Raw genomic sequence first — 20,257 nt, 5'->3', positions numbered from 1 at the left:
TTCAAATTTGGAAAGATAGATTTGGGGAATAGGTTTTCTTCTGGTTCGGGGGGGGGGGGGGGGGGGGGGGGGGACTGGGGTTCTGTTCTGGTTCGGGAAGAGAGAGATAGAGAATTTGGTTCATGGAGAGGAAACAACTATTTTTCTAATATCTTTTGTTTATTTTTTAATTTTTTTCAGTCAAAAATTCTTTTCCACGTTAGTCTGTTTTCTAAACTGCTCGTGAGTCTGTCTGAGTAGCAGCATTGAAATTTTAGTATCATACGAGTGTCATTAATTGATAGATCCCTTTTAAAGTTGAAAAATAAATCACATTTAAAATGTGACACTTAGTTTGGTGTTCTAGCACCATGAGGGCCACATAACTTTATTCTTGGAGAGGGAAAAAAATAATAAAAGAATAAAAACCCATGCCTTGTTTGATGGGGCATTTGAGGTCAATGATTTAAGAATTGATGTGCTAAATAAATCACATTTGAGGTCAATGATTTAAGGATTGGTACCTCCTTCGCTAGAGAGAGAGAGAGAGAGAACTCATAATTTAATTTTTTAATTATGAAATTATAGTCCTCGTTTGATGGGAATTAATATTAAATTTAAATTTAAATTAAAATCAATAATTTAATTTTAACCATATATTTCATAAAACCCACAACTTTTCAACTACACATTTCATCAGATTTTAGCAAATTTTAGTATTTTACAAAATTCACTAAAATCTGATTCTAATCTCCATCAAATAAGAGCTAAAATTACTTTATGATCACTGAGTTCTTTTTTGGTAATCATAGCATCACCACGAGCTCATAACATTCCATTGCCATTCGATTTGTCATTTCAGAAATCGCTTGTACATCTCAAACCACTTTATCTTCACCATCACCACCAAAGTGGGTAAAAAAACAAGTCTGTCATACTAAAATATTGAAACTACCCGATTCTGTTGTACATTCAATTTCTTCTTTCAACCGATGGAGAAAGCCACTGAATGTGCATTTTAAAGGCTATTACACCATTAATCATTTGCCTACTTTACGGGCTTCTTCTCGCACTGTTGCTTTTACGTAGATCTCATAGCAGCACCCTGGTTACAATAAACATCAAAAACAAAACGTAAAAACAAGTTTGCCATTGTGCACAATTGTGTTTGAACAATCAGAATAACAATCAGAATACAAGAATTGCAAGAAACGCCCGAACAATCTGGTTACTAAACATTGCATAAGAGCTCTGAGATACAACCGTTCAGTAGCATCGCAGCAGTACACATTCATTGGTACTTTCAAAATTGCAAATACTAGGTTGACAACCAAGTTCAATCCAACATTTCGTTAAATTTTAAGAGCAGTTATGTGTTTTCTATTTTTCCCCTCAAAGAAAATGTAAAATAATCAGAAGCAAACAGCAAGTTATCCAAATTCGTAAACAGTGCATGAAATTCCATGTCATGGAACTTTTAGAAATAAAGCTTTTAACATTTTGAGGCGGATTAACATACCAGCTACAACTATGATGGTCAGAGCATCTCCGACTATTTTGAGGCGCCGAACACTTTTCTTATGTGATTTGAAGCGTTTTAATGCTGGGTCCTCCACCAAGAGCTGAAACAATGAGCTTCTTTCAAAATAATGCACAATAGGACAATAATTACTTGCTGAAAGGTGAGAAAAGGGACCAAACACACACAGCAACAAAGGGAGAAAGGCACTAAAAGAATTGCTACATATGATTCAATATAGTACGAAATATAGTAAGGTCCGGAAGATAAATATTATCTGCAAACATAATCGCAGCCATGCAGAAGGGAGGTCAAGGTAACAAAATAAAGCACCCAACCAATACATAAAACAAATTAGAACCATAACTATTAGAGGCTTTCAGATTGTATCCAAATAATAACCAGGCTGCCAAGGACATCTAAAATTCCTCTATAAGCGTTCCCAATTCGTAAGAACGGTGCAGTTATCATGAACTAAGATTCTTTAGATGAAGTTTTAACATTCTCTTACACTAAATATGTAATAAAAAAGATATGGTTTGTAGACAAGAAAGCAATAACCTCTCTCCATGTACATTGAACCAATAAATGAGTAAAACTTCGGCTCTAGTCAACTGTAAAAAAGAGTAAGTATTTGTATATATTGCAACTCACAAAAAGTTTTGACTTCCAAAATTAAAGATTAATATTAATTTTCAGTTTTAATTTTACGTTTTAATACAAATTTAATATCATAATTTAGATTGTAACTTTTACTTAAATGGGATTTAGTTTCATGAATGTGGGGGGTTGAATTTGTCCCTATAAGAGGAATATACATTTTATGTTATACTATTTTGACAACTCGATAAAGACTCGGTACTTTATCTTTATGTGGTTTTGCCCATAGAAGAAGCTATATAAATTTTATCTTGGAGTCGTGTTACCTTTCTTTAGTGCGGATACTTTCGACACTACACGGCTCCAAGATAAAACTCATATAGCTTATAGTCGTTCTCATTTTATGAGTACGATCACAGGGAGGTAAAGAACGACCCTTATCGAGTTATCAAAATAATAGAATATAAAATATATAAAGATTATTTTCAAGCTTTTTCTAAGTTGCATCAAACAATGAAATTTTCCATCCCTTTTTATATGGTAAAGTTAAACCCACAATCACGAATATTAAATCATTCAATTAAGGTTTTTAATTTTATTAATCTAAAAAAAAGGTCATTAATTTTAAAATTTAAAACTTTTAATATTTATGTTACGGCTGTATAAGCAAACTAAGAAGTATGATAATTGACTAATAATATTATAAATTGATGTCAACTTTGTTCCACTGTAAAGGTTTCAAGGCTAAAAAAGGAGTACGATCGGACAGAAAAACGTCAAGTGGCAAAATGCTATGGAAGATGAAAAGAGGATGAACATGTGGTGGCCATTCAGTATCATCTTAGCATAATTATGTCACCAGCATTTGGTTGAAGTGTGTCAAACAACTCAATAGATGTAAAGGCCCCATTAAAGGATTCTGAACACAGATATTTAAAATATGATATGGCACAGTTTATTGGTTTTCTAATGAAAATGAATATGCAAGGAAAACATTTACTAGAAAAAAACGTAAGGATGCATTAGAACGGAAACGAATCTACTGAAATACAAAGAGCTACTCCAGCAAGCAGAGGAAAAATCTTCGAACTATCTCAATTCAAAAGAATCATGGAATAATTCGGTGAGTCCATGAACACTCTTTGAACTCAAAAGTCAAAAGTTGGAATGGCATTAATCATGCACGAACCAAATGGTAGAAACAACAGTCATATACATTGATAGACAACAAAAACAACTAAACTGCATTCTCAATAAATATGGAGTCGGCATTAGCCTATAACTCCACTTATGTTTTTCCATAGCAGGTCAAAGTCCAGATAAGAAATGCAATAGTTGATATGTTGAAATCCAACATCAGACATTGTCAAATCCATAACACAACCTTGTACGCATTTCTTGCATCTTAATAAAAAGCCAAAGTAAAAGTTAAGAAACTAATCCAGTGGAGTAAACTACCTAAACTAATGCAACAAACAAGAAACTTTCCCTATTACTTTGAGAATCCATACCTATTTAAAAAATCTGCATTCTCCTCCATAGGAATTATATCGAATTCTCAGCTATTGGCTCATAGAAGAAAGAAAAATTGATTTGCTATTCTTTTCTTCGACTTAAAACAAATTAGATGCCACAAAAAAACCTTCAATAAGTGTGAATACCTGCAACACTTGGTAATAGAAGTTGTTATGCCTTTTATGAAGAGGCTTCAGATCATCACCAACATAGTAGCCAACTAAGTAAATCAATAAGGCCCGCACACCATATCACCTCCAATTTGGCCGAGTGAGGCCATATAAGGTAGTCATGGTGATGCACCATTTCAACGAAGGTGCCATGTCGAGGCCGACCATCTATGGATGAGCTGAAGTGTAACGTACGTTGCAGGGAAGAAGTGCGAAACTCCTAGCCTCCACATTTGCAAAAGGCATCTTCCAGTTCACATCTTCTCAAGAGATCTTTCATACATGATCCACCTGTGATTGATTGATGTGACAACTCAGTGCAGCAGCACTTTTAGGTCAAATTGTCATCTACACACAAGAGGTTAGACCTAGGGTCTAGGGTGACAATTTTTCAGAGAGATTAAATGCCCATAAATATTCCTAGCCTATGATGGAACAATTAACAAGTTGGTCATCGGGATGATGCCATGTGTCTTTCCATCCAACGGTTAACATTTCACCCCTTCTCATATAAAAGCTCATACATTGTGTCATTTACAAATAATACAACTTTATACATCCAAACTAAAAACTTGCTCTCTATTCATTTCACTTAAGACCCTCCCGGATCTAACCTGATTTATTTAGTGGTTCACGTATCTAGCACATCCCACACCCCTTCACTCATTTATTAATTCACTTGACCGTCGAAGTGCATGCGATCGCCTTCCCTACTCCGGAAAAGGCCACATGTGACTTACGATTTGTCCAAGTGTGCAAGACTAAAAACTTATTTGGAGCAGAGAGAACTCGAATTTGTTGGCCACATCATCCGTATATTTTTTGAGATCGACAGAAGCATTTAGAAACCTAAAGTTAGGAATGTCAACAAGTCAAGTCGAGCCAACTCAAGAGCCAAAGTTCTAGGCTTGGACAAAATATCCAAGCTTTTTTTCGGGCTTGAGCCGCTCGGCAAAAAAAATTAGGCTCGATCTGAGCTTTCGACTCGGGTTTTGTTAGGTTTTGAATATTTTTTAAATTTTTATTTTTTTTAAAAGACGGCAGCAACCTGCTGCCAGAAATAGGCAGCTGCCTTAATTTTTTTTTAAATATATGCTCCGTTCTCCTGAGCCGGCAAGTCACACGGGCCGGCTCGAGCTTTGCCTGGCACCTAAAAATGAGGCTCTGCCTCGAGTCTCAAGCTTTTTCCGAGCCAAGCCGAGCCGAGCCACAGGCGGCCCGAGCCGATGAGCTTGATTGTCATCCCTACCTAAAGTTATGCATTTCGACATAAATTCTAGGAACTAGAATTAGAATAAAAAATCCCATAAAAAATCAATTGTGGGCTTTGTTATAGAATCATAAATATATAATTTAATTTCAAACACGTAATTTTCTATTCCAATTATAAAACTCCATCGCACCTGAATGAAATGTTGAACAACTTCATTCAGTAATAAAAGCTTTATAAAAGCTAAGAAAAAGTTGAACAACTCCATTTGATGATTCTATTGCACGAAATCTCAATCAATGTTCACAGAGCAATATGATTCTACTGCTTATCCCCTTGTTCTACTTTTTTGGGCAAATATAATGTCAATTCATGTTAAAAAAAAAAAAAATTACTTTTGCCCTCTTCTTTTAGACCAAAAGTTATTATTAATGGTTTTTTTTTGTTTAAATTCACATAATTATTCAGATCCCAAGGATCAATATTATAAAAAAGAAACAGTTAAAAAAAACCAAATGTAAAGAACAAAAGTTATCACCAAAAAAAATAAAAAATCGTGAAGACATTCTAGGAAAAAAAGGTACTCACAACCTTCTCACGAGTTCCAGGTTCGACATGAAATCCATGCCTTGATAGCGTTAACGAATTATTTCAGTAATAGCCCATCAATTTATACTGTCCATTTCGACAATCTACCTCAATAAACAGGTGTACAGATGAAAAATTAGCATAACAACCGCACATAAACCATACGCATGTACCTGAGAATGAATTCGTAGCTTAGAGAGAACACTATTGTTTAATAAAAATGCCATTAGAATCAACCAAAAAACGTAGTGCGTAATGTGAGTCTTTTGGCTGAATGTGCTGTGCAATTATTACGGAAAAATTTGCACTATTGATCCAGTTTAGAAATTAAAAAAAAAAATTGCACATTTTGTCACTAATATTTGGAAACTTTTACTACTTTATCCACAACTTACAAAATATATCAATTTGTCACCAATCTTTGCTGACCTTTGCAAAATTAATCTATTATAATATTTTTCATCTTATGTTAAAACACCATGTGAATTGTACATAACTTTATTCCCATTGGCAAAAATAGTCGCACCCCACCTTATAATATATCATTTCCCTCCAAAAATGCTCACAACCATTCTAAATTCATTCTTCATTAGTTTTATTAATCCCAAAAGAACTATATTAATTCTATGACGTGTAAATGTTGCTGTTAATGTCATATAATTTTCTGAACTTCTGTAATAATTATGTTAGAAATCAAGTGGTAAAAAATTATCCACATTATTTATTGAATTATAGTGTAAGTCAACCTTGGTTCGTTCACCCACCTGTCGCTCCAAACTCATTTAATATAAAATCATGCTGCCCCTCTATTTGTTATTTCTCTATGTGTATATATATATATATATATATATATATAAAGAAATAAAGAAATAAACATGTAAATGTTTGCATCATGATTTAGCTTTCTCTTCTTCTTCTTAGAATGAAAACATCTTAAATGTTTGCATCATGACTTCTTAAATGCACGTGTTATAGATCTATCAGCTGGCACAAAAAACTCAAATTTACATCTGGTCATGAAATTCATAACTTGGCAACATTTAGCAAAAGCGAGTGAAGTATAAGGCTTATAAAACGCAGAGTAACAATTTCTAAAACGAGAAGGTATAGCTGAACAATCAAGACCATGATGGTGATGATGGCAGTGATCACCTTCGAGTTCATGACCTAAATGAGGGTTGACTCCACGGGTAAACTTTTCTTATATTCCAAAAAAAATAATACGATTACTATGATCTTTGCCATGTCCATGCAAAAAAATGTAGCTTCCTCTTCTTCTTCTTAGAATGAAATCTTTATTCTTGATTTTATGAGAATTTTTATGGAAGTTTTTGCTTCTCTTTAGGTGGAAGTTACTTTTGCCCCTGGCCACACGCATCTATACAAGAATTATGTCAACGATTATACATATTTCTTATTTTAGTGTATGTTTTAACGTTTCTTTCACTTTTTAAATGTTGGATCTCTAACTTCTGGGTTTTCACTATGCCCACACTTCAAGAAACAACCTTATCATACTTAACGAAGAATTTGTCTATTCTCAATACTATCAACTCAACCTTTCAAGCTCCTATGAAGTACTTAGCTATTCAACTCTCTATCCTTTGCGACACTAGATATGTTAGTCTCTAAACAATTTATGGAAGTTTAATGTGTGTTAGATGGTACAACTGAAAATGAAACATAGAAAGGCAAATTTTACTAACACGAGAAATAGTGACTAGAGAGCAAATACTAGCTTTGTTGCTACTATGCTCTCACGGGTTTTTTTACTTTGAAATGAGATCCCTTGCACATTTATACTTCTACATTCTTAAAATCAATGGTGATATCAAATGTATCTAATGGTCAAGAAAGAAGCTCTAGACTCTTATTCCATAATTAGAATATTTATACAAGAATTTTCTACGAAAAAATTTGTCTCTACAATCTTCTACAATTATCTAACCACTTAATATTTTAGAATATTGTCTCGTGTCCTTTCTCCAAATTTCGTGTGCCTATAGCATTGTATAATCTTTCATCAAACATCTTCCATGAACGTTTTAGAACTTAGTCCTCATAAAATTCTCGACAATACTAAAATCTTCTTGGATGCACGCACCAACTCAAAATTTACGTTGTTCATGCTTCCAGCTTCTTCACTTCCTATACAGCCTTGGTCCCCTATGTTTGTCTTCGACTATATTTGCATGAGCCTCGTAGGCCTTGCTTTCAGGCAAGAGTGCTGTGTATTACTACATTCTCAAGTTTGCAGCCACATAACGAGGGTTACGTACTATGTTTCAAATACAAAGGTGTAAATAAAATCAAACTTCAGATGTTTTATTCTTAAAATGGTAGATTCCATGTCTAATTGGTATGAATATGACATTTACTCAGATGAGTTTGAACCAAAAATTCATATTATTTCTGGCATTGCAGGAAAAGTATATAATGATGATGATGATGATGATGATGAGAATCATAATAATAATAATAATAATAATAATAATAATAATAATAATAATAATAATAATAATAATAATAATAATAATAATAATAATAATAATATCAAACCAACCCAAAGAGAATGCACTAGCAGTGTTCCAAAATTCAATGTTTAGTGGACTCTTTTTTGCACAGAATAGTCCTTCTGATCCTCCTGCATGAAGGCTATACAACCCCCCAGCAAACAATTTACAATTTCGAATTCACGGTACTACTGCAAATTTCTGCATAATACTTGAATCCAATCTCCTTCATACACACACACACACACACACACACACACACACACACACACACAGAGACACATTAGTTACAACGTACAACTATTCCGGCTCGATATAAGCCCACTGTATCAAGCTCAGCATCTGCATTTACAAATATCTTGCTATTCCTGTGTGACAATTGCTTGCCGTAATTCTTCTTATTGAGAATCATCTTGAATACACTGAACAAGATTTTCCATCTTCTCTGAGCATTATAAAGAGGAACAACTGGACAAGATAGAAAACAATTTACGGCACTTTGTAAATCAGCTGATGACTGCATGTCTGAATCCTGAAGTGAACCTGTACCAAAACACTTCAACTGCTGATATGCACAAAATGCTTGACTCATGGATTCCGCATTGCAAAGTAAGGTTTTTACGACTTGAACAGGAATATTGGAAGGTTGCTCAAGCATAATATTCACAGGGTCGACACTATGAAAGTATCTGTCCAGGTTACTCAAGCCTCTAATAGAATACTTAGATTGTACCATCAGTTAATGGTACAATCTATGGCTCAGCTATTAGACGTCAACTAAGTAAACTTGGGTGGCAAAATCTAAAATGTGGAGACGTAAATGTTGGTTTAGTTGAAATTTTCCTTATGTTCCTAAAAATATTATTGACGGTGTTCAATTTTTCCACTGCACGTAATTTATGATTTGTTCTACGTTTTAAAAATTAGATTACTACATTTTTTATTAAGTGCAAAATGACCATTTTTTTTATTTAATGGTTTTTTCTCCTTATTCCAAGTCTGTCGCAATGGAACACAAACTCAAATGTGTTTTTCATCGTTTATCAATGATTTTTATACTTGTTCTGATGTTCGATCCTTGTCTCATGTGACATTGAGCTGAACATTGTTCGGAGTTACTTCAAAATAATTTAACTTTCACTTTTACAACAAATATATCCTTCGTACATAATAGAATAATAGAATTATATAATTTGTACTCCAATTGCACTATACCGATTTAACTTTTCTCGAGTTTCAAATATATGATAATCATATGCTTGAGAACCTACATATATGATAAAACAATGGTTGGGGCCGAATTGTTTGCTTTACTTCGATGATGAAATGTACAGTGGTTTTACTATCTTATATTGCTCAATAGTGTCCATTATTTATCCACGTCCTCTACTAACTTATCAACACTCCAAGAGTAAGGGATTTGATGAGAATCATATTTCGAATCAAGATTTTTTACTTAGCAATGGCAATATTGCAAATCGAATAAAAGCATATGTTTGTGTACGCCATTGGAGTGAAGAATGCGACCTACCAATCCTTCCGCAAGCGTTTATGTATTGTAATTACTTGTTGAAAGGTGAGAAAGGGGCCAAACACACATAGAAACAAAGGGAGAGAGGCACTAAAAGAATTGTTACATATGATTCAATATGGTACGAAATATAGTAAGGTTCGGAAGATAAATATCACCTGCAAACATAATCGCAGCAATGCAGAAGGGAGGTGTCGACACACTAAAAGTGCAGCCCAAATCAAATAGCCCAAAGAGTGAAGCCCAATTGGGGAGTCCAGGATAAATGTTCAAACAGGATTATTGATGAATGCAGTGGAAGCCCACGAACACAGTAATATCATCGCCCAAACTTGCAAGACGCCCAGAATATGAGTGAATGGAGTGCCTTACGGTCGCCCAGAGCGATGACCCCGTTCTCGCCTAAACCTTCAAATTGCTCAGGATCTTAGCAAACATAAAATATTATGGTTATCTAGAATAGCAGTTATTGAGTAATCTTATCACATTCCACGATTCAAGGAGCCCAGTTGAAGGCGGTTGAACGACAAAGAGTAATGGCAGCAGTTAGAGACGGCAGTTCCACGACAAGTTAGCCACCATAAAGAAAGTGGGTGGTTATAAAGCAATCAAGCAGTTTCCAAGCGGTTTGTCATGAGAAAATCATCAAGGGAATATAAAAAGGAAGAGAAGATATAGAGAAAATGGAATCAAACACTCTCAAGCAGAGAATATGTAATTTTAATTTCTTAGTTTCAATTTAAACACTTCTTTTAGTACTCGTGTGCTTGCGCCCCTTGGAGGCATTCTGTTTATTTCCAATTGTAAATCATCGCCAATAAAACACACCTTTTTGGGATTTTGTTTCAAGAGGTCTGTTCCTTACACAATCGTCTGATCCTTTTTTTGATTGTTAGCGACTACCCACGCGAAACAGGAGGTCAAGGTAACAAAATAAAGCACCCAACCAACACATAAAATAAATTAAAACCAGGCTTTCAGATTGTATCGAAATAATCACCAGGCTGCCAAGGACATCTAAAATTCCACTATAAGTGTTCCCAATTCATAAGAATGGCGCACTTATCATGAACTACGATTCTTTAGATCAAGTTTTAACACTCGCTTACACTTAATATGTAATAAAAAATCTATGCTTTGTAGACAAGAAAGCAATAACCTCTCTCCATGTACATCGAACCAATAAATGAGTAAAACTTCGGCTCTAGTCAACTGTAAAGAAGAGTAACTATTTGTATATATTGTAACTCACAAAAAGTTTTGACTTCCAAAATTAAAGATTAATATTAATTTTCAGTTTTAATTTTAGGTTTTAATACAAAATTTAATATCATAATTTAGATTGTAACTTTTACTTAAATGGGATTTAGTTTCATGAATGTGGGGGTTGAATTTGTCCCTATAAGAGGAGTATACATTTTATGTTATACTATTTTGACAATTCGATAAAGACTCGTACTTTATCTTCATGTGATTTTGCCCATAGAAGGAGAAGTTATATGAATTTTATCTTGGAGCCATGTTACCTTTCTTTAGTGCAAATATTTTCGACACTACACGACTCCTAGATAAAACTCATATAGCTTATAATCGTTCTCATTTTATGAGTACGATCACAGGGAGATAAAGAACGACCATTATCGAGTTGTCAAAATAATAGAATATAAAATGTATAAAGATTATTTTCAAGCTTTTTCTAAGTTGCATCAAACGATGAAATTTTCCATCCCTTGGTAAAATTCAACCCCCACAATCATGAATATTAAATCATTCAATTAAGGTTTTTAATTTTATTAAATCTTAAAAAAAAAGGGTATTAATTTTAAAACTTAAAACTTTTAATATTTATGTTACAACAATATAAGCAAACTGAGAAGTATGATAATTGATGAAGTGCATAAGGGATTAGAGTTTATGATGAAATGGGACCGTCGCAAGGCAAAATAATGTATTTTTGATTTCATGATAACTTCGGGTTGGTTTGTTTTTGGTGAATTGCTAGTCTAATTTGATCAAAATCGATCCAATGAATAAAACACAGTGCCTTTGGCTCTGATGCAAGGCAAATTTTGGGCAAAATCCATCGTTTAGGCCCTCGTTTAAGCGTTTTTGCTATTTATGATAATTTTTGGTTTTGCAATATCTCTTTCCATAAAATTCGAATTTGTATTCCGTTTATTGAAGGATGATCCTGAAGATAAGGATTTTCCATCTTAGTAGTTATCTCATATTTTCCTATTTTTGAAAAAATATACTTTTTATTCTATTTTCTGAATTTTGATAGGTTTTTTTCTATTTAAGGCGTTGTAAACCCTTCAAGGCGGCAGTTCTTGAATTCAATAAAAAAATTCTTGAGAGTTTTCTCATTTTGTGATTGTTCATCTTCCCTATAATTTTTCGCTACGTCAATAATTGACTAATAATATTATAAATTGATGTCAACTTTGTTCCACTGTAAAGGTTACAAAAGGTTACAAGGCTAAAAAAGGAGTACGATCGGACAGAAAAACGTTAAGTGGCAAAATGCTATGGAAGATGAAAAAAGGATGAACATGTGGTGGCCATTCAGTATCCTCTTAGCATAATTATGTCACCAGCATCTGGTTGAAGTGTGTCAAACAACTCAATAGATGTAAAGGCTCCGTTAAAGGATTCTAAACACAGATATTTAAAATATGATATGGCACAGTTTATTGGTTTTCTAATGAAAATGAATATGCAAGGAAAGCATTTAGTAGAAAAAAACGTAAGAATGCATTAGAACGGAAACGAATCTACTGCAATATAAGAGCTACCCCAACAAGTAGAAGAAAAATCTTCAAACTATCTCAATTCAAAAAAATCATGGAATAATTCATTGAGTCCATGAACACTCTTTGAACTCAAAGTCAAAAGTTGGAATGCCATTAATCTTGCACGAACCAAATGGTAGAAACAACAGTCATGGACATTGATAGACAACAAAAACAACTAAACTACATTCTCAATAAATATGGAGTCGGCATTAGCCTATAACTCCACTTATGTTTTTCATAGCAAGTTAAAGTCCAGAGAAGAAATGCAATAGTTGATATGTTGAAAACCAACATCAGACATTGTCAAATCTATAACACAAATCCTTGTACGCATTTCTTGCATCTTAATAAAAAGCCAAAGTAAAAGTGAAGAAACTAATCCAGTGGAATAAACTACCTAAACTAATGCAACAAACAAGAAACTTTCCCTATTACTTTGAGAATCAATACCTATTTAAAAAATCTGCATTTCTCCTCCATAGGAATTATATCAAATTCTCAGTTATTTGCTCATAGGAGAAAGAAAAATTGATTTGCTAGTCTTTTCTTCGACTTCGAACATATTAGATGCCACAAAAAAACCTTCAATAAGTGTGAATACCTGCAACACTTGGTAATAGAAGTTGTTATGCCTTTTATGAAGAGGCTTCAGATAATCACCAACATGGTAGCCAGCTAAGTAAATTAATAAGGCCCGCACACCATATCACCTCCGACTTGGCCGAGTGAGGCCATATAAGGTAGTCAAGGTGATGCATCATTTCAATGAAGATGCCATGTTGAGGCCGACCATCTATGGCTAAGCCGAAGTGTAACGTCCGCTGTAGGGAAGAAGTGCGAAACTCCTAGCCTCCACATTTGCAAAAGGCATCTTCCAGTTCACATTTTCTCAAGAGATCTTTCATATAAGATCTGCTTATGATTGATTGATGTGAAAATTCAGTGCAATAACACTTTTAGGTCAAATTGTCAGTCTACACACAAGAGGTTAGACCTAGGGTCCAGGGTCACAATTTTTCACAGAGATTAAATGGCCATAAATATTCCTAGCCTATGATGGAACAATTAAAAAGTTGGCTATCGTGATGAGGCCACATGTCTTTCCATCCAACGGTCAACATTTCACCCCTTCTATAAAAGCTCACACATTGTGTCATTTACAAATAATACAACTTTATACATCCAAACTATAAACTTGCTCTCTATTCGTTTCACTTAAGACCCTCCCGGATCTGACTTGATTTATTTAGTGGTTCACGTCTCTAGCATGTCCCACACCCCCTCACTCATATATTAATTGACTTGACTGTTGGAGTGCATGTGATCTCCTCCCCTACTCCAGAAGAGGCCACATGTGACTTACTATCTGTCCAAGCGTGCAAGACTAAAAACTTATATGGAGGAGAGAGAACTCGAATTTGTTGGCCACATCATCCGTATATTTTTTGAGATCAACGGAAGCATTTAGAAACTTGAAGTTACGCATTTCGACACAAATTCTAGGAACTAGAATTAGAATAAAAAATCCCATAAAAAATTGAACTCAATTGTGGGCTTTGTTCTAGAATCATAAATATATAATTTAATTTCAAACACGTAATTTTCTATTCCAATTATAAAACTCCATCGCACCTGAATGAAATGTTGAACAACTTCATTCAATAATAAAAGCTTTATAAAAGCTAAGAAAAGTTGAACAAATCCATTGGACGATTCGATTGTACGAAATCTCAATCAATGTTCATTGAGCAATACGAGTCTACTGCTTATCCCCTTGTTCTACTTTTTTGGGAAAAAATAATGTATTGTCATGTAAAAAAAAAAAAAAAAAGCTTTTTTTTTTTTATTACTTTTGCCCTCTTCTTCTTTTAGACCAAAAGTTATTATATTTTTTGGGTCACAATTCACATAATCCCAAGGATCAATATTATAAAAAAGAAGCAATAAAAAAAACCGTATGTAAAGAACATAAGTTATCACCAAAAATAAAATAAAATCGTGAAGATATTCTAGGAAAAAAGGTACTTACAGCCTTTTCACGAGTCCCAGGTTCGACATGAAATCCATGCCTTGATAGCGTTAACGAATTATCAGCCTTCTACAGTAACTTTTCATTAATAGCCCATCAATTTATACCACCCATTTCGAAAATCTACCCCAATAAACAGGTGTATAGATGAAAAATCAGCATAACAACCGCACATAAACCATACGCATGTACCTGAGAATGAATTTGGAGCTTAGAGAGAGCACTATTGTTCAATAAAAATGCCATTAGAATCAACCAAAAAACGTAGTGTGTAATGTGAGTCTTTTGGCTGAAAGTGCTATGTAATTATTACGGAATAATTTGCACTATTGATCCAGTTTGGAAATGAAATAGAAAAAATTGCACATTTTGTCACCAATATTTGGAAATTTTTACTACTTTATCCACAACTTACGAAATATATCGATTTGTCACCAATCTTTGCTGACCTTTGCAAAATTAGTCTATTTTAATGTTTTTCATCTTATGTTAAAACTCCATGTGAATTGTACATACTTTATTCCCATTGGCAAAAATGTTGCTGTTAATGTCATATAATTTTCTAAACTTCTGTAATAATTATGTTAGAAATCAAGTGGTAAAAAATTATGCACATATTATTTATTGAATTAGTGTAAGTGCAACCTTTGTTCGTTCACTCACCTCTCCCTCCAAACGCATTTAATATAAAATTTTGCGGCCCCTCTATTTGTTATTTCTCTATGTCTCTACAAACTTTATATATATATAGTTGAGTGCATGTAGAGTTAATTTTTTGTTATTGGAGGGTTGATAATGATATATATATATATATAATTGTAGATAATGAAATAAACATATAAATGGTGTCTAGAAATGAAAAAGAAAAAGTAAATTAGAAATTATGAGAATATTTTGAGAATTTTTTGTTCTTGCAACAATAAAATATCACTTAGATTTCTCTTCTTCTTCTTAGAATGAAAACTTCTTAAATGTTTACATCATGACTTCTTAAATGCATGCATTATAGATCTATCAGCTGGCACAAAAAACTCAAATTTACATTTGGTCATCAAATTCAGAACTTGGCAACATTTAGCAAAAGTGAGAGAAGTATAAGGCTTATACAATGCAGAGTAACCATTTCTAAAACGAGAAGGTATAACTGAACAATTAGGACCATAATGGTGATGATGGCGGTGATGATGACCTTCGAGTTCATGACCCGATTGAGGGTCGACTCCATGGGTAAAGGAAACGAATATGCCAAAAACATAATAATATGGTTACTATGATCTTTGCCATGTCTATGCAAAAAAATGTAGCTTTATCTTCTTCTTCGAATGAAATCTTTATTCTCGATCTTATGAGAATTTTTATGGAAGTTTTTGCTTCTCTTTAGGTGGAAGTTACTTTTGCCCACGGCCACATGCATATATACAAGTACTATGTCAACGATTATACGTATTTCTTATTTTAGTGTATGTTTTAACGTTTCTTTCACTTTTTAAATGTTGGATCTCTAACTTTTGGGTTTTTGCTATGCCCACACTTCAAGAAACAACCTTATCATACTTAACGAAGAATTTGTCTATTCTCAATACTATCAACTCAGCCTTTCAAGCTCCTATGAAGTACTTAACTATTCAACTCTCTATCCTTTGCGACCCTTGATATGTCAGTCTCTAAACAATTTATGGAACTTTAATGTGTGTTAGATGGTACAATTGAAAATGAAATGTAGAAAGGCAAAATTTACTAACACGAGAAATAGAGACTAGTATGCAAAATACTAGCTTTGTGCTGCTACTATGCTCTCACAGGTTTGTTACTTTGAAATGAGATCCCTTGCACATTTATACTTCTACATTCTTAAATCAATGTTGATATCAAATCTATCTAACGGTCAAGAAAGAAGCTCTAGACTCTTATTCCATAATTAGGATATTTATACAAGAACTTTCTACGAAAAGATTTGTCTCTACAATCTTCTACAATTATCTAACCACTTAATACTTTAGAATATTGGCTCTTGTGCTTTCTTCAAATTTCGCTTGGCTATAGCATTCTATAATCTTTCATCAAACATCTTCCATGAACGTTTTAGAACATAGTCTTCATAAAACTCTCTAAAATACTAAAATCTTCTTAGATGCACGCACCAACTCAAAATTTACGTTGTTCATGCTTCCAGCTTCTTCACTTCCTGTACATCCTTCGTCCCCTATGTTTGTCTTCGACTATATTTGCATGAGCCTCGTAGGCATTGCTTACAGGCAAGAGTGTTTTGTATTACTACATTCTCAGGTCTGTAGCCACGTAACGAGGGTTACGTACTATGTTTCAAAACTTCAGGTGTTCTATACTTGAAATGGAAGATTCCATGTCTAATTGGTATAAATATGACATTTACTCAGATGAGTTTGAACCAAAAATTCATATTTATCCTGGCATTGCAGGAAAAGTATAAAATAATAATAATGATGATGATGATGATGATGATAATAAATCAAACCAACCCAAAGAGAATGCACTAGGAGTGTTCCAAAATTCAATGTTGAGTGGACTCTTTTTTGTACAGAATAGTCCTTCTGGTCCTCTTGGTCCTCCTGCATGAAGGCTATACAAACCCCCGTCAAACAGTTTACATTTTCAAATTCGTGGTATTGCTGCGAATTTTTGCACAATACTTGTATCCAATCTCCTTCACACACACACGCACATTAGTTACAACTTACAACTATTTCGGCTCGATATAAGCCCACCGTATCAAACTCAGCATCTGCATTTACAAATACCTTGCTATTCCTACATGACAATTGCTTACCGTAATTCTTCTTATTGAGAATCATCTTGAATACATTGAACAATATTTTCCATTTTCTCTGATTATTATAAAGAGGAACTACTGGACAAGGCAGAAAACAATTTACGACGCTTTGTAAATCAGCTGATAGTCGCATGTCTGAATCCTGAAGTGAACCTGTACCAAAACTGTTACACCCCTCATTTTTAATCAAAGTTGAGAAATAATTGGTCAAAGTCAAAATCAAATAAGGACTTAAATGGAACAAATACATTTCAAGGGAATTAAATTGTAATTATAAATGTTCAAGGGCTAGAAATTGTGTAATATAGGGATCTAGGGATATAGTTTTTATTTTTTAAGATGTGAGGTGTAAATGTGATATTGTATGAAGATTGGGGAACTTAACTTGCAAATATCCCATAATTAACTATTAATTTAAGAGAGAAACATCAGTTTTTCTCATTTTTGGGCGAAACGTCGAGAAAGACCGAGAGAAGAGAAGAGAAGAAAGGAAGGAAGAGGAGGAAAGAAGAAGAGGAAGTGGATTTCCAAGCTCTATTTCTTCAATTTCTCATTTAATTTAGAGAGGTAAGAACAAGTATATTGAATAAAATTTTCTTAGGGTTTATGAAAAATTTGTTTCAATTCAAAACTTAGCTAGAATTAGGTATTATTAATATGTATTTGGTGTTATAATTAGAAATATAGCAAAGAAACGTGTTTTTTGAATTTTGAAGTTGAAGAAAGTGGAACTTTGTAAATGGGTTTATGAAATGGATATTAATTCTGTGATCTTTTTGTGATTATATGATGTCGAGCATTTAAATTAAGGCTTTGGGGTTGATTTCTCCATCTTTAAGTAATTAATATAAGTTATTTTTCGACAAAATCTTACTCAGGTGCTGTTTCTGAAAATCTGCCCAGAATAACGCTATTTCTGTCAAAGGTTTTGATACCAAATTTTAATATAGAAATTGGTATCAGATTTTAGTTCTTTTTTCGTCAAAGCTCTTGTTTTCAGATTTTTAAAGGTTCGAATTAAGTTACATGACAAATATTGAAGTTTATGTATTGGACTAAATTCGTTGTAAGGGTTGCATATGAATAAGGTAGTGATTTTAAGGAAGTGCGAGGGATTTAATGGATTTGATAATGAATTGTGATTAGTTGATAAATCATTAAAGAGACGAAAAGTTGGAAAATTGGAGATGTAAGAATAATACATATAGAAGTTGAGAAGTTAAGTTATGGATTTGTATTAATTTAATTGTCAGGTTTTAATTTGATTAATTATATCGTTATTTCAGGTAGTGACATGTAAGCTTGAAAAGTAAGAAAGACTCGTCAATTTAGCCAGATTTCTATCTATAGATCTGTGAGTGGATATAAACTTATTTTTTTATATTAAATCAGAAAATTTAATATTTCATACAGTTGATTTGACAGCATAATTTTTAGAATAAAGTTGATGTTTGGCTTTTTCCACTTTAAAATGTGGTTTTTATATATATTTTATTTTCAAATGCCACGCTAGCCCTGTCTTTGAGCCTGTATTCTATAGAGATGGAAACTTGAATCGTTAAAATCGAAAATCGCGATTAACCGAACCGAGTGGAGCGAAAAAACTGTACTGATTGTGCAATGGGGCGGATATGGTATTTGATTTTAATGAACCGGTTTGTGGCGGTGCGGGTATGGTATTTATGCTGTCGAACCGAAACCGAACCGATTACCCGCTTAAAAAAATCATTCTTTTATTAGGGATGACAAAGTTTAGTAAGAAGGAAGTTGACGAAGAGATATATTTTTTTATTTAAATCTTAGTTAAAACCATTCTAGATTAGGTAGATCGTTGTATTCTCTACTTACATTTTTTATTTACTATATATAAATCAATTTTGAGTACTGACCTATGTTAGTCAGAGTTGTGGGAAAGAATGAAGATTGAGTATGAGTTAAGGTTGACGTTTTTGAATTATTGAGCATTAATCAAGTAACTATAAATCACAAGAATTAAGAATGAAGGAAAAGTTTAGTATTGTTATATTCATAATATTTTTTGTTAAATTTGTATTTTGTAATTGGAATTTGAGATAATGTTTGCATTTTCGTTTGGAATATTGTGTTTTTGTTTTCATTAATTCTCTTTTCATAAATTATTTTATATCAATTTGGCGGATGGACTTATAAAAAATAATTTATTTTTGTGGTTATTAACCGAATCGAAATCGAGTCGAACCGAACCGATTTACGTGGTCATGGTGCGGTTATGGTATGACAAAAAATTTGACGGTTCGATGATGATTTTGACTGAACCTAACCATTGCCGTCCCTAGTATTCTACCTTGTCTCAATAGCGGGATTGTTAAAATCTATCCAAAATTGCTCCCATACAGTATATAATAAGTCAGTTATTTTTAATAACACAATTAAACAAAGAAAAGCAGCAAATGTCCTTGCAAATTAGTGCATCATTAACACATAAATTTTAATACCATACAAGTGTCATTAATTGATAGACCCCTTTTAAAGTAGAAAAAATAAATCACATTTAGGGCTCGTCCAGTAATGATTTTAAAAATTGATTTTTTGACTGTTAAAAAAAAAGTGGATGCCACATGTGAGAAAATAAGTCAAAAATTATGATTGAAATGGTGAAATAACGGTCAAAAAATTAATTTTTTGGAGTGAAAAATCACTCTCAAACAGAGCCTTAAAATGTGACATTTAGATTGGTGTTCTAGCACCATGAGTGACAGGTAACATTATTCTTGGAGAGGGAAAAAAATAATAAAAAAATAAAAAACCATGCCTCATTTGATGGGGCATTTGAGGTCAATGATTTAAGAATAGATGTGCTAAACAAATCACATTTGAGGTCAATGATTTAAGGATTGATACCTCCTTCGCGAGCGAGAGCGAGAGAGAGAGAGAGAGAGAGAGAGAGAGAGAGGGAGAGCTCATAATTGAATTTTTTAACTATGAAATTATAGTCCTCGTTTGATGAGAATTAATACTAA

The 20,257-nt window shown here is 33.3% G+C and overlaps 1 protein-coding gene across 1 annotated transcript; it reads right to left on the bottom strand.

Moving 5' to 3' along the window:
• Nucleotides 1-1,019: 1,019 nt before the first annotated feature.
• On the bottom strand, nt 1,020-14,695 carry LOC111401256 (succinate dehydrogenase subunit 7B, mitochondrial-like). The gene is made up of 4 exons (XM_023028955.1): nt 14,642-14,695; nt 14,450-14,518; nt 1,499-1,601; nt 1,020-1,084 (listed from the first exon to the last, which is right to left on the bottom strand). The coding sequence occupies exons 1-4, from the start codon at nt 14,693-14,695 to the stop codon at nt 1,020-1,022; spliced, it is 291 nt and encodes a 96-aa protein (XP_022884723.1).
• Between the last annotated feature and the right edge of the window lie 5,562 nt (nt 14,696-20,257).

Source organism: Olea europaea, chromosome 1 (assembly GCF_002742605.1).
Source record: "Olea europaea var. sylvestris chromosome 1, O_europaea_v1, whole genome shotgun sequence".
Classification (NCBI taxonomy): Eukaryota; Viridiplantae; Streptophyta; class Magnoliopsida; order Lamiales; family Oleaceae; genus Olea; species Olea europaea.
The sequence above is the reverse complement of the archived record's forward strand: the minus strand, read 5'-3'. Positions and strand labels throughout refer to the sequence as shown.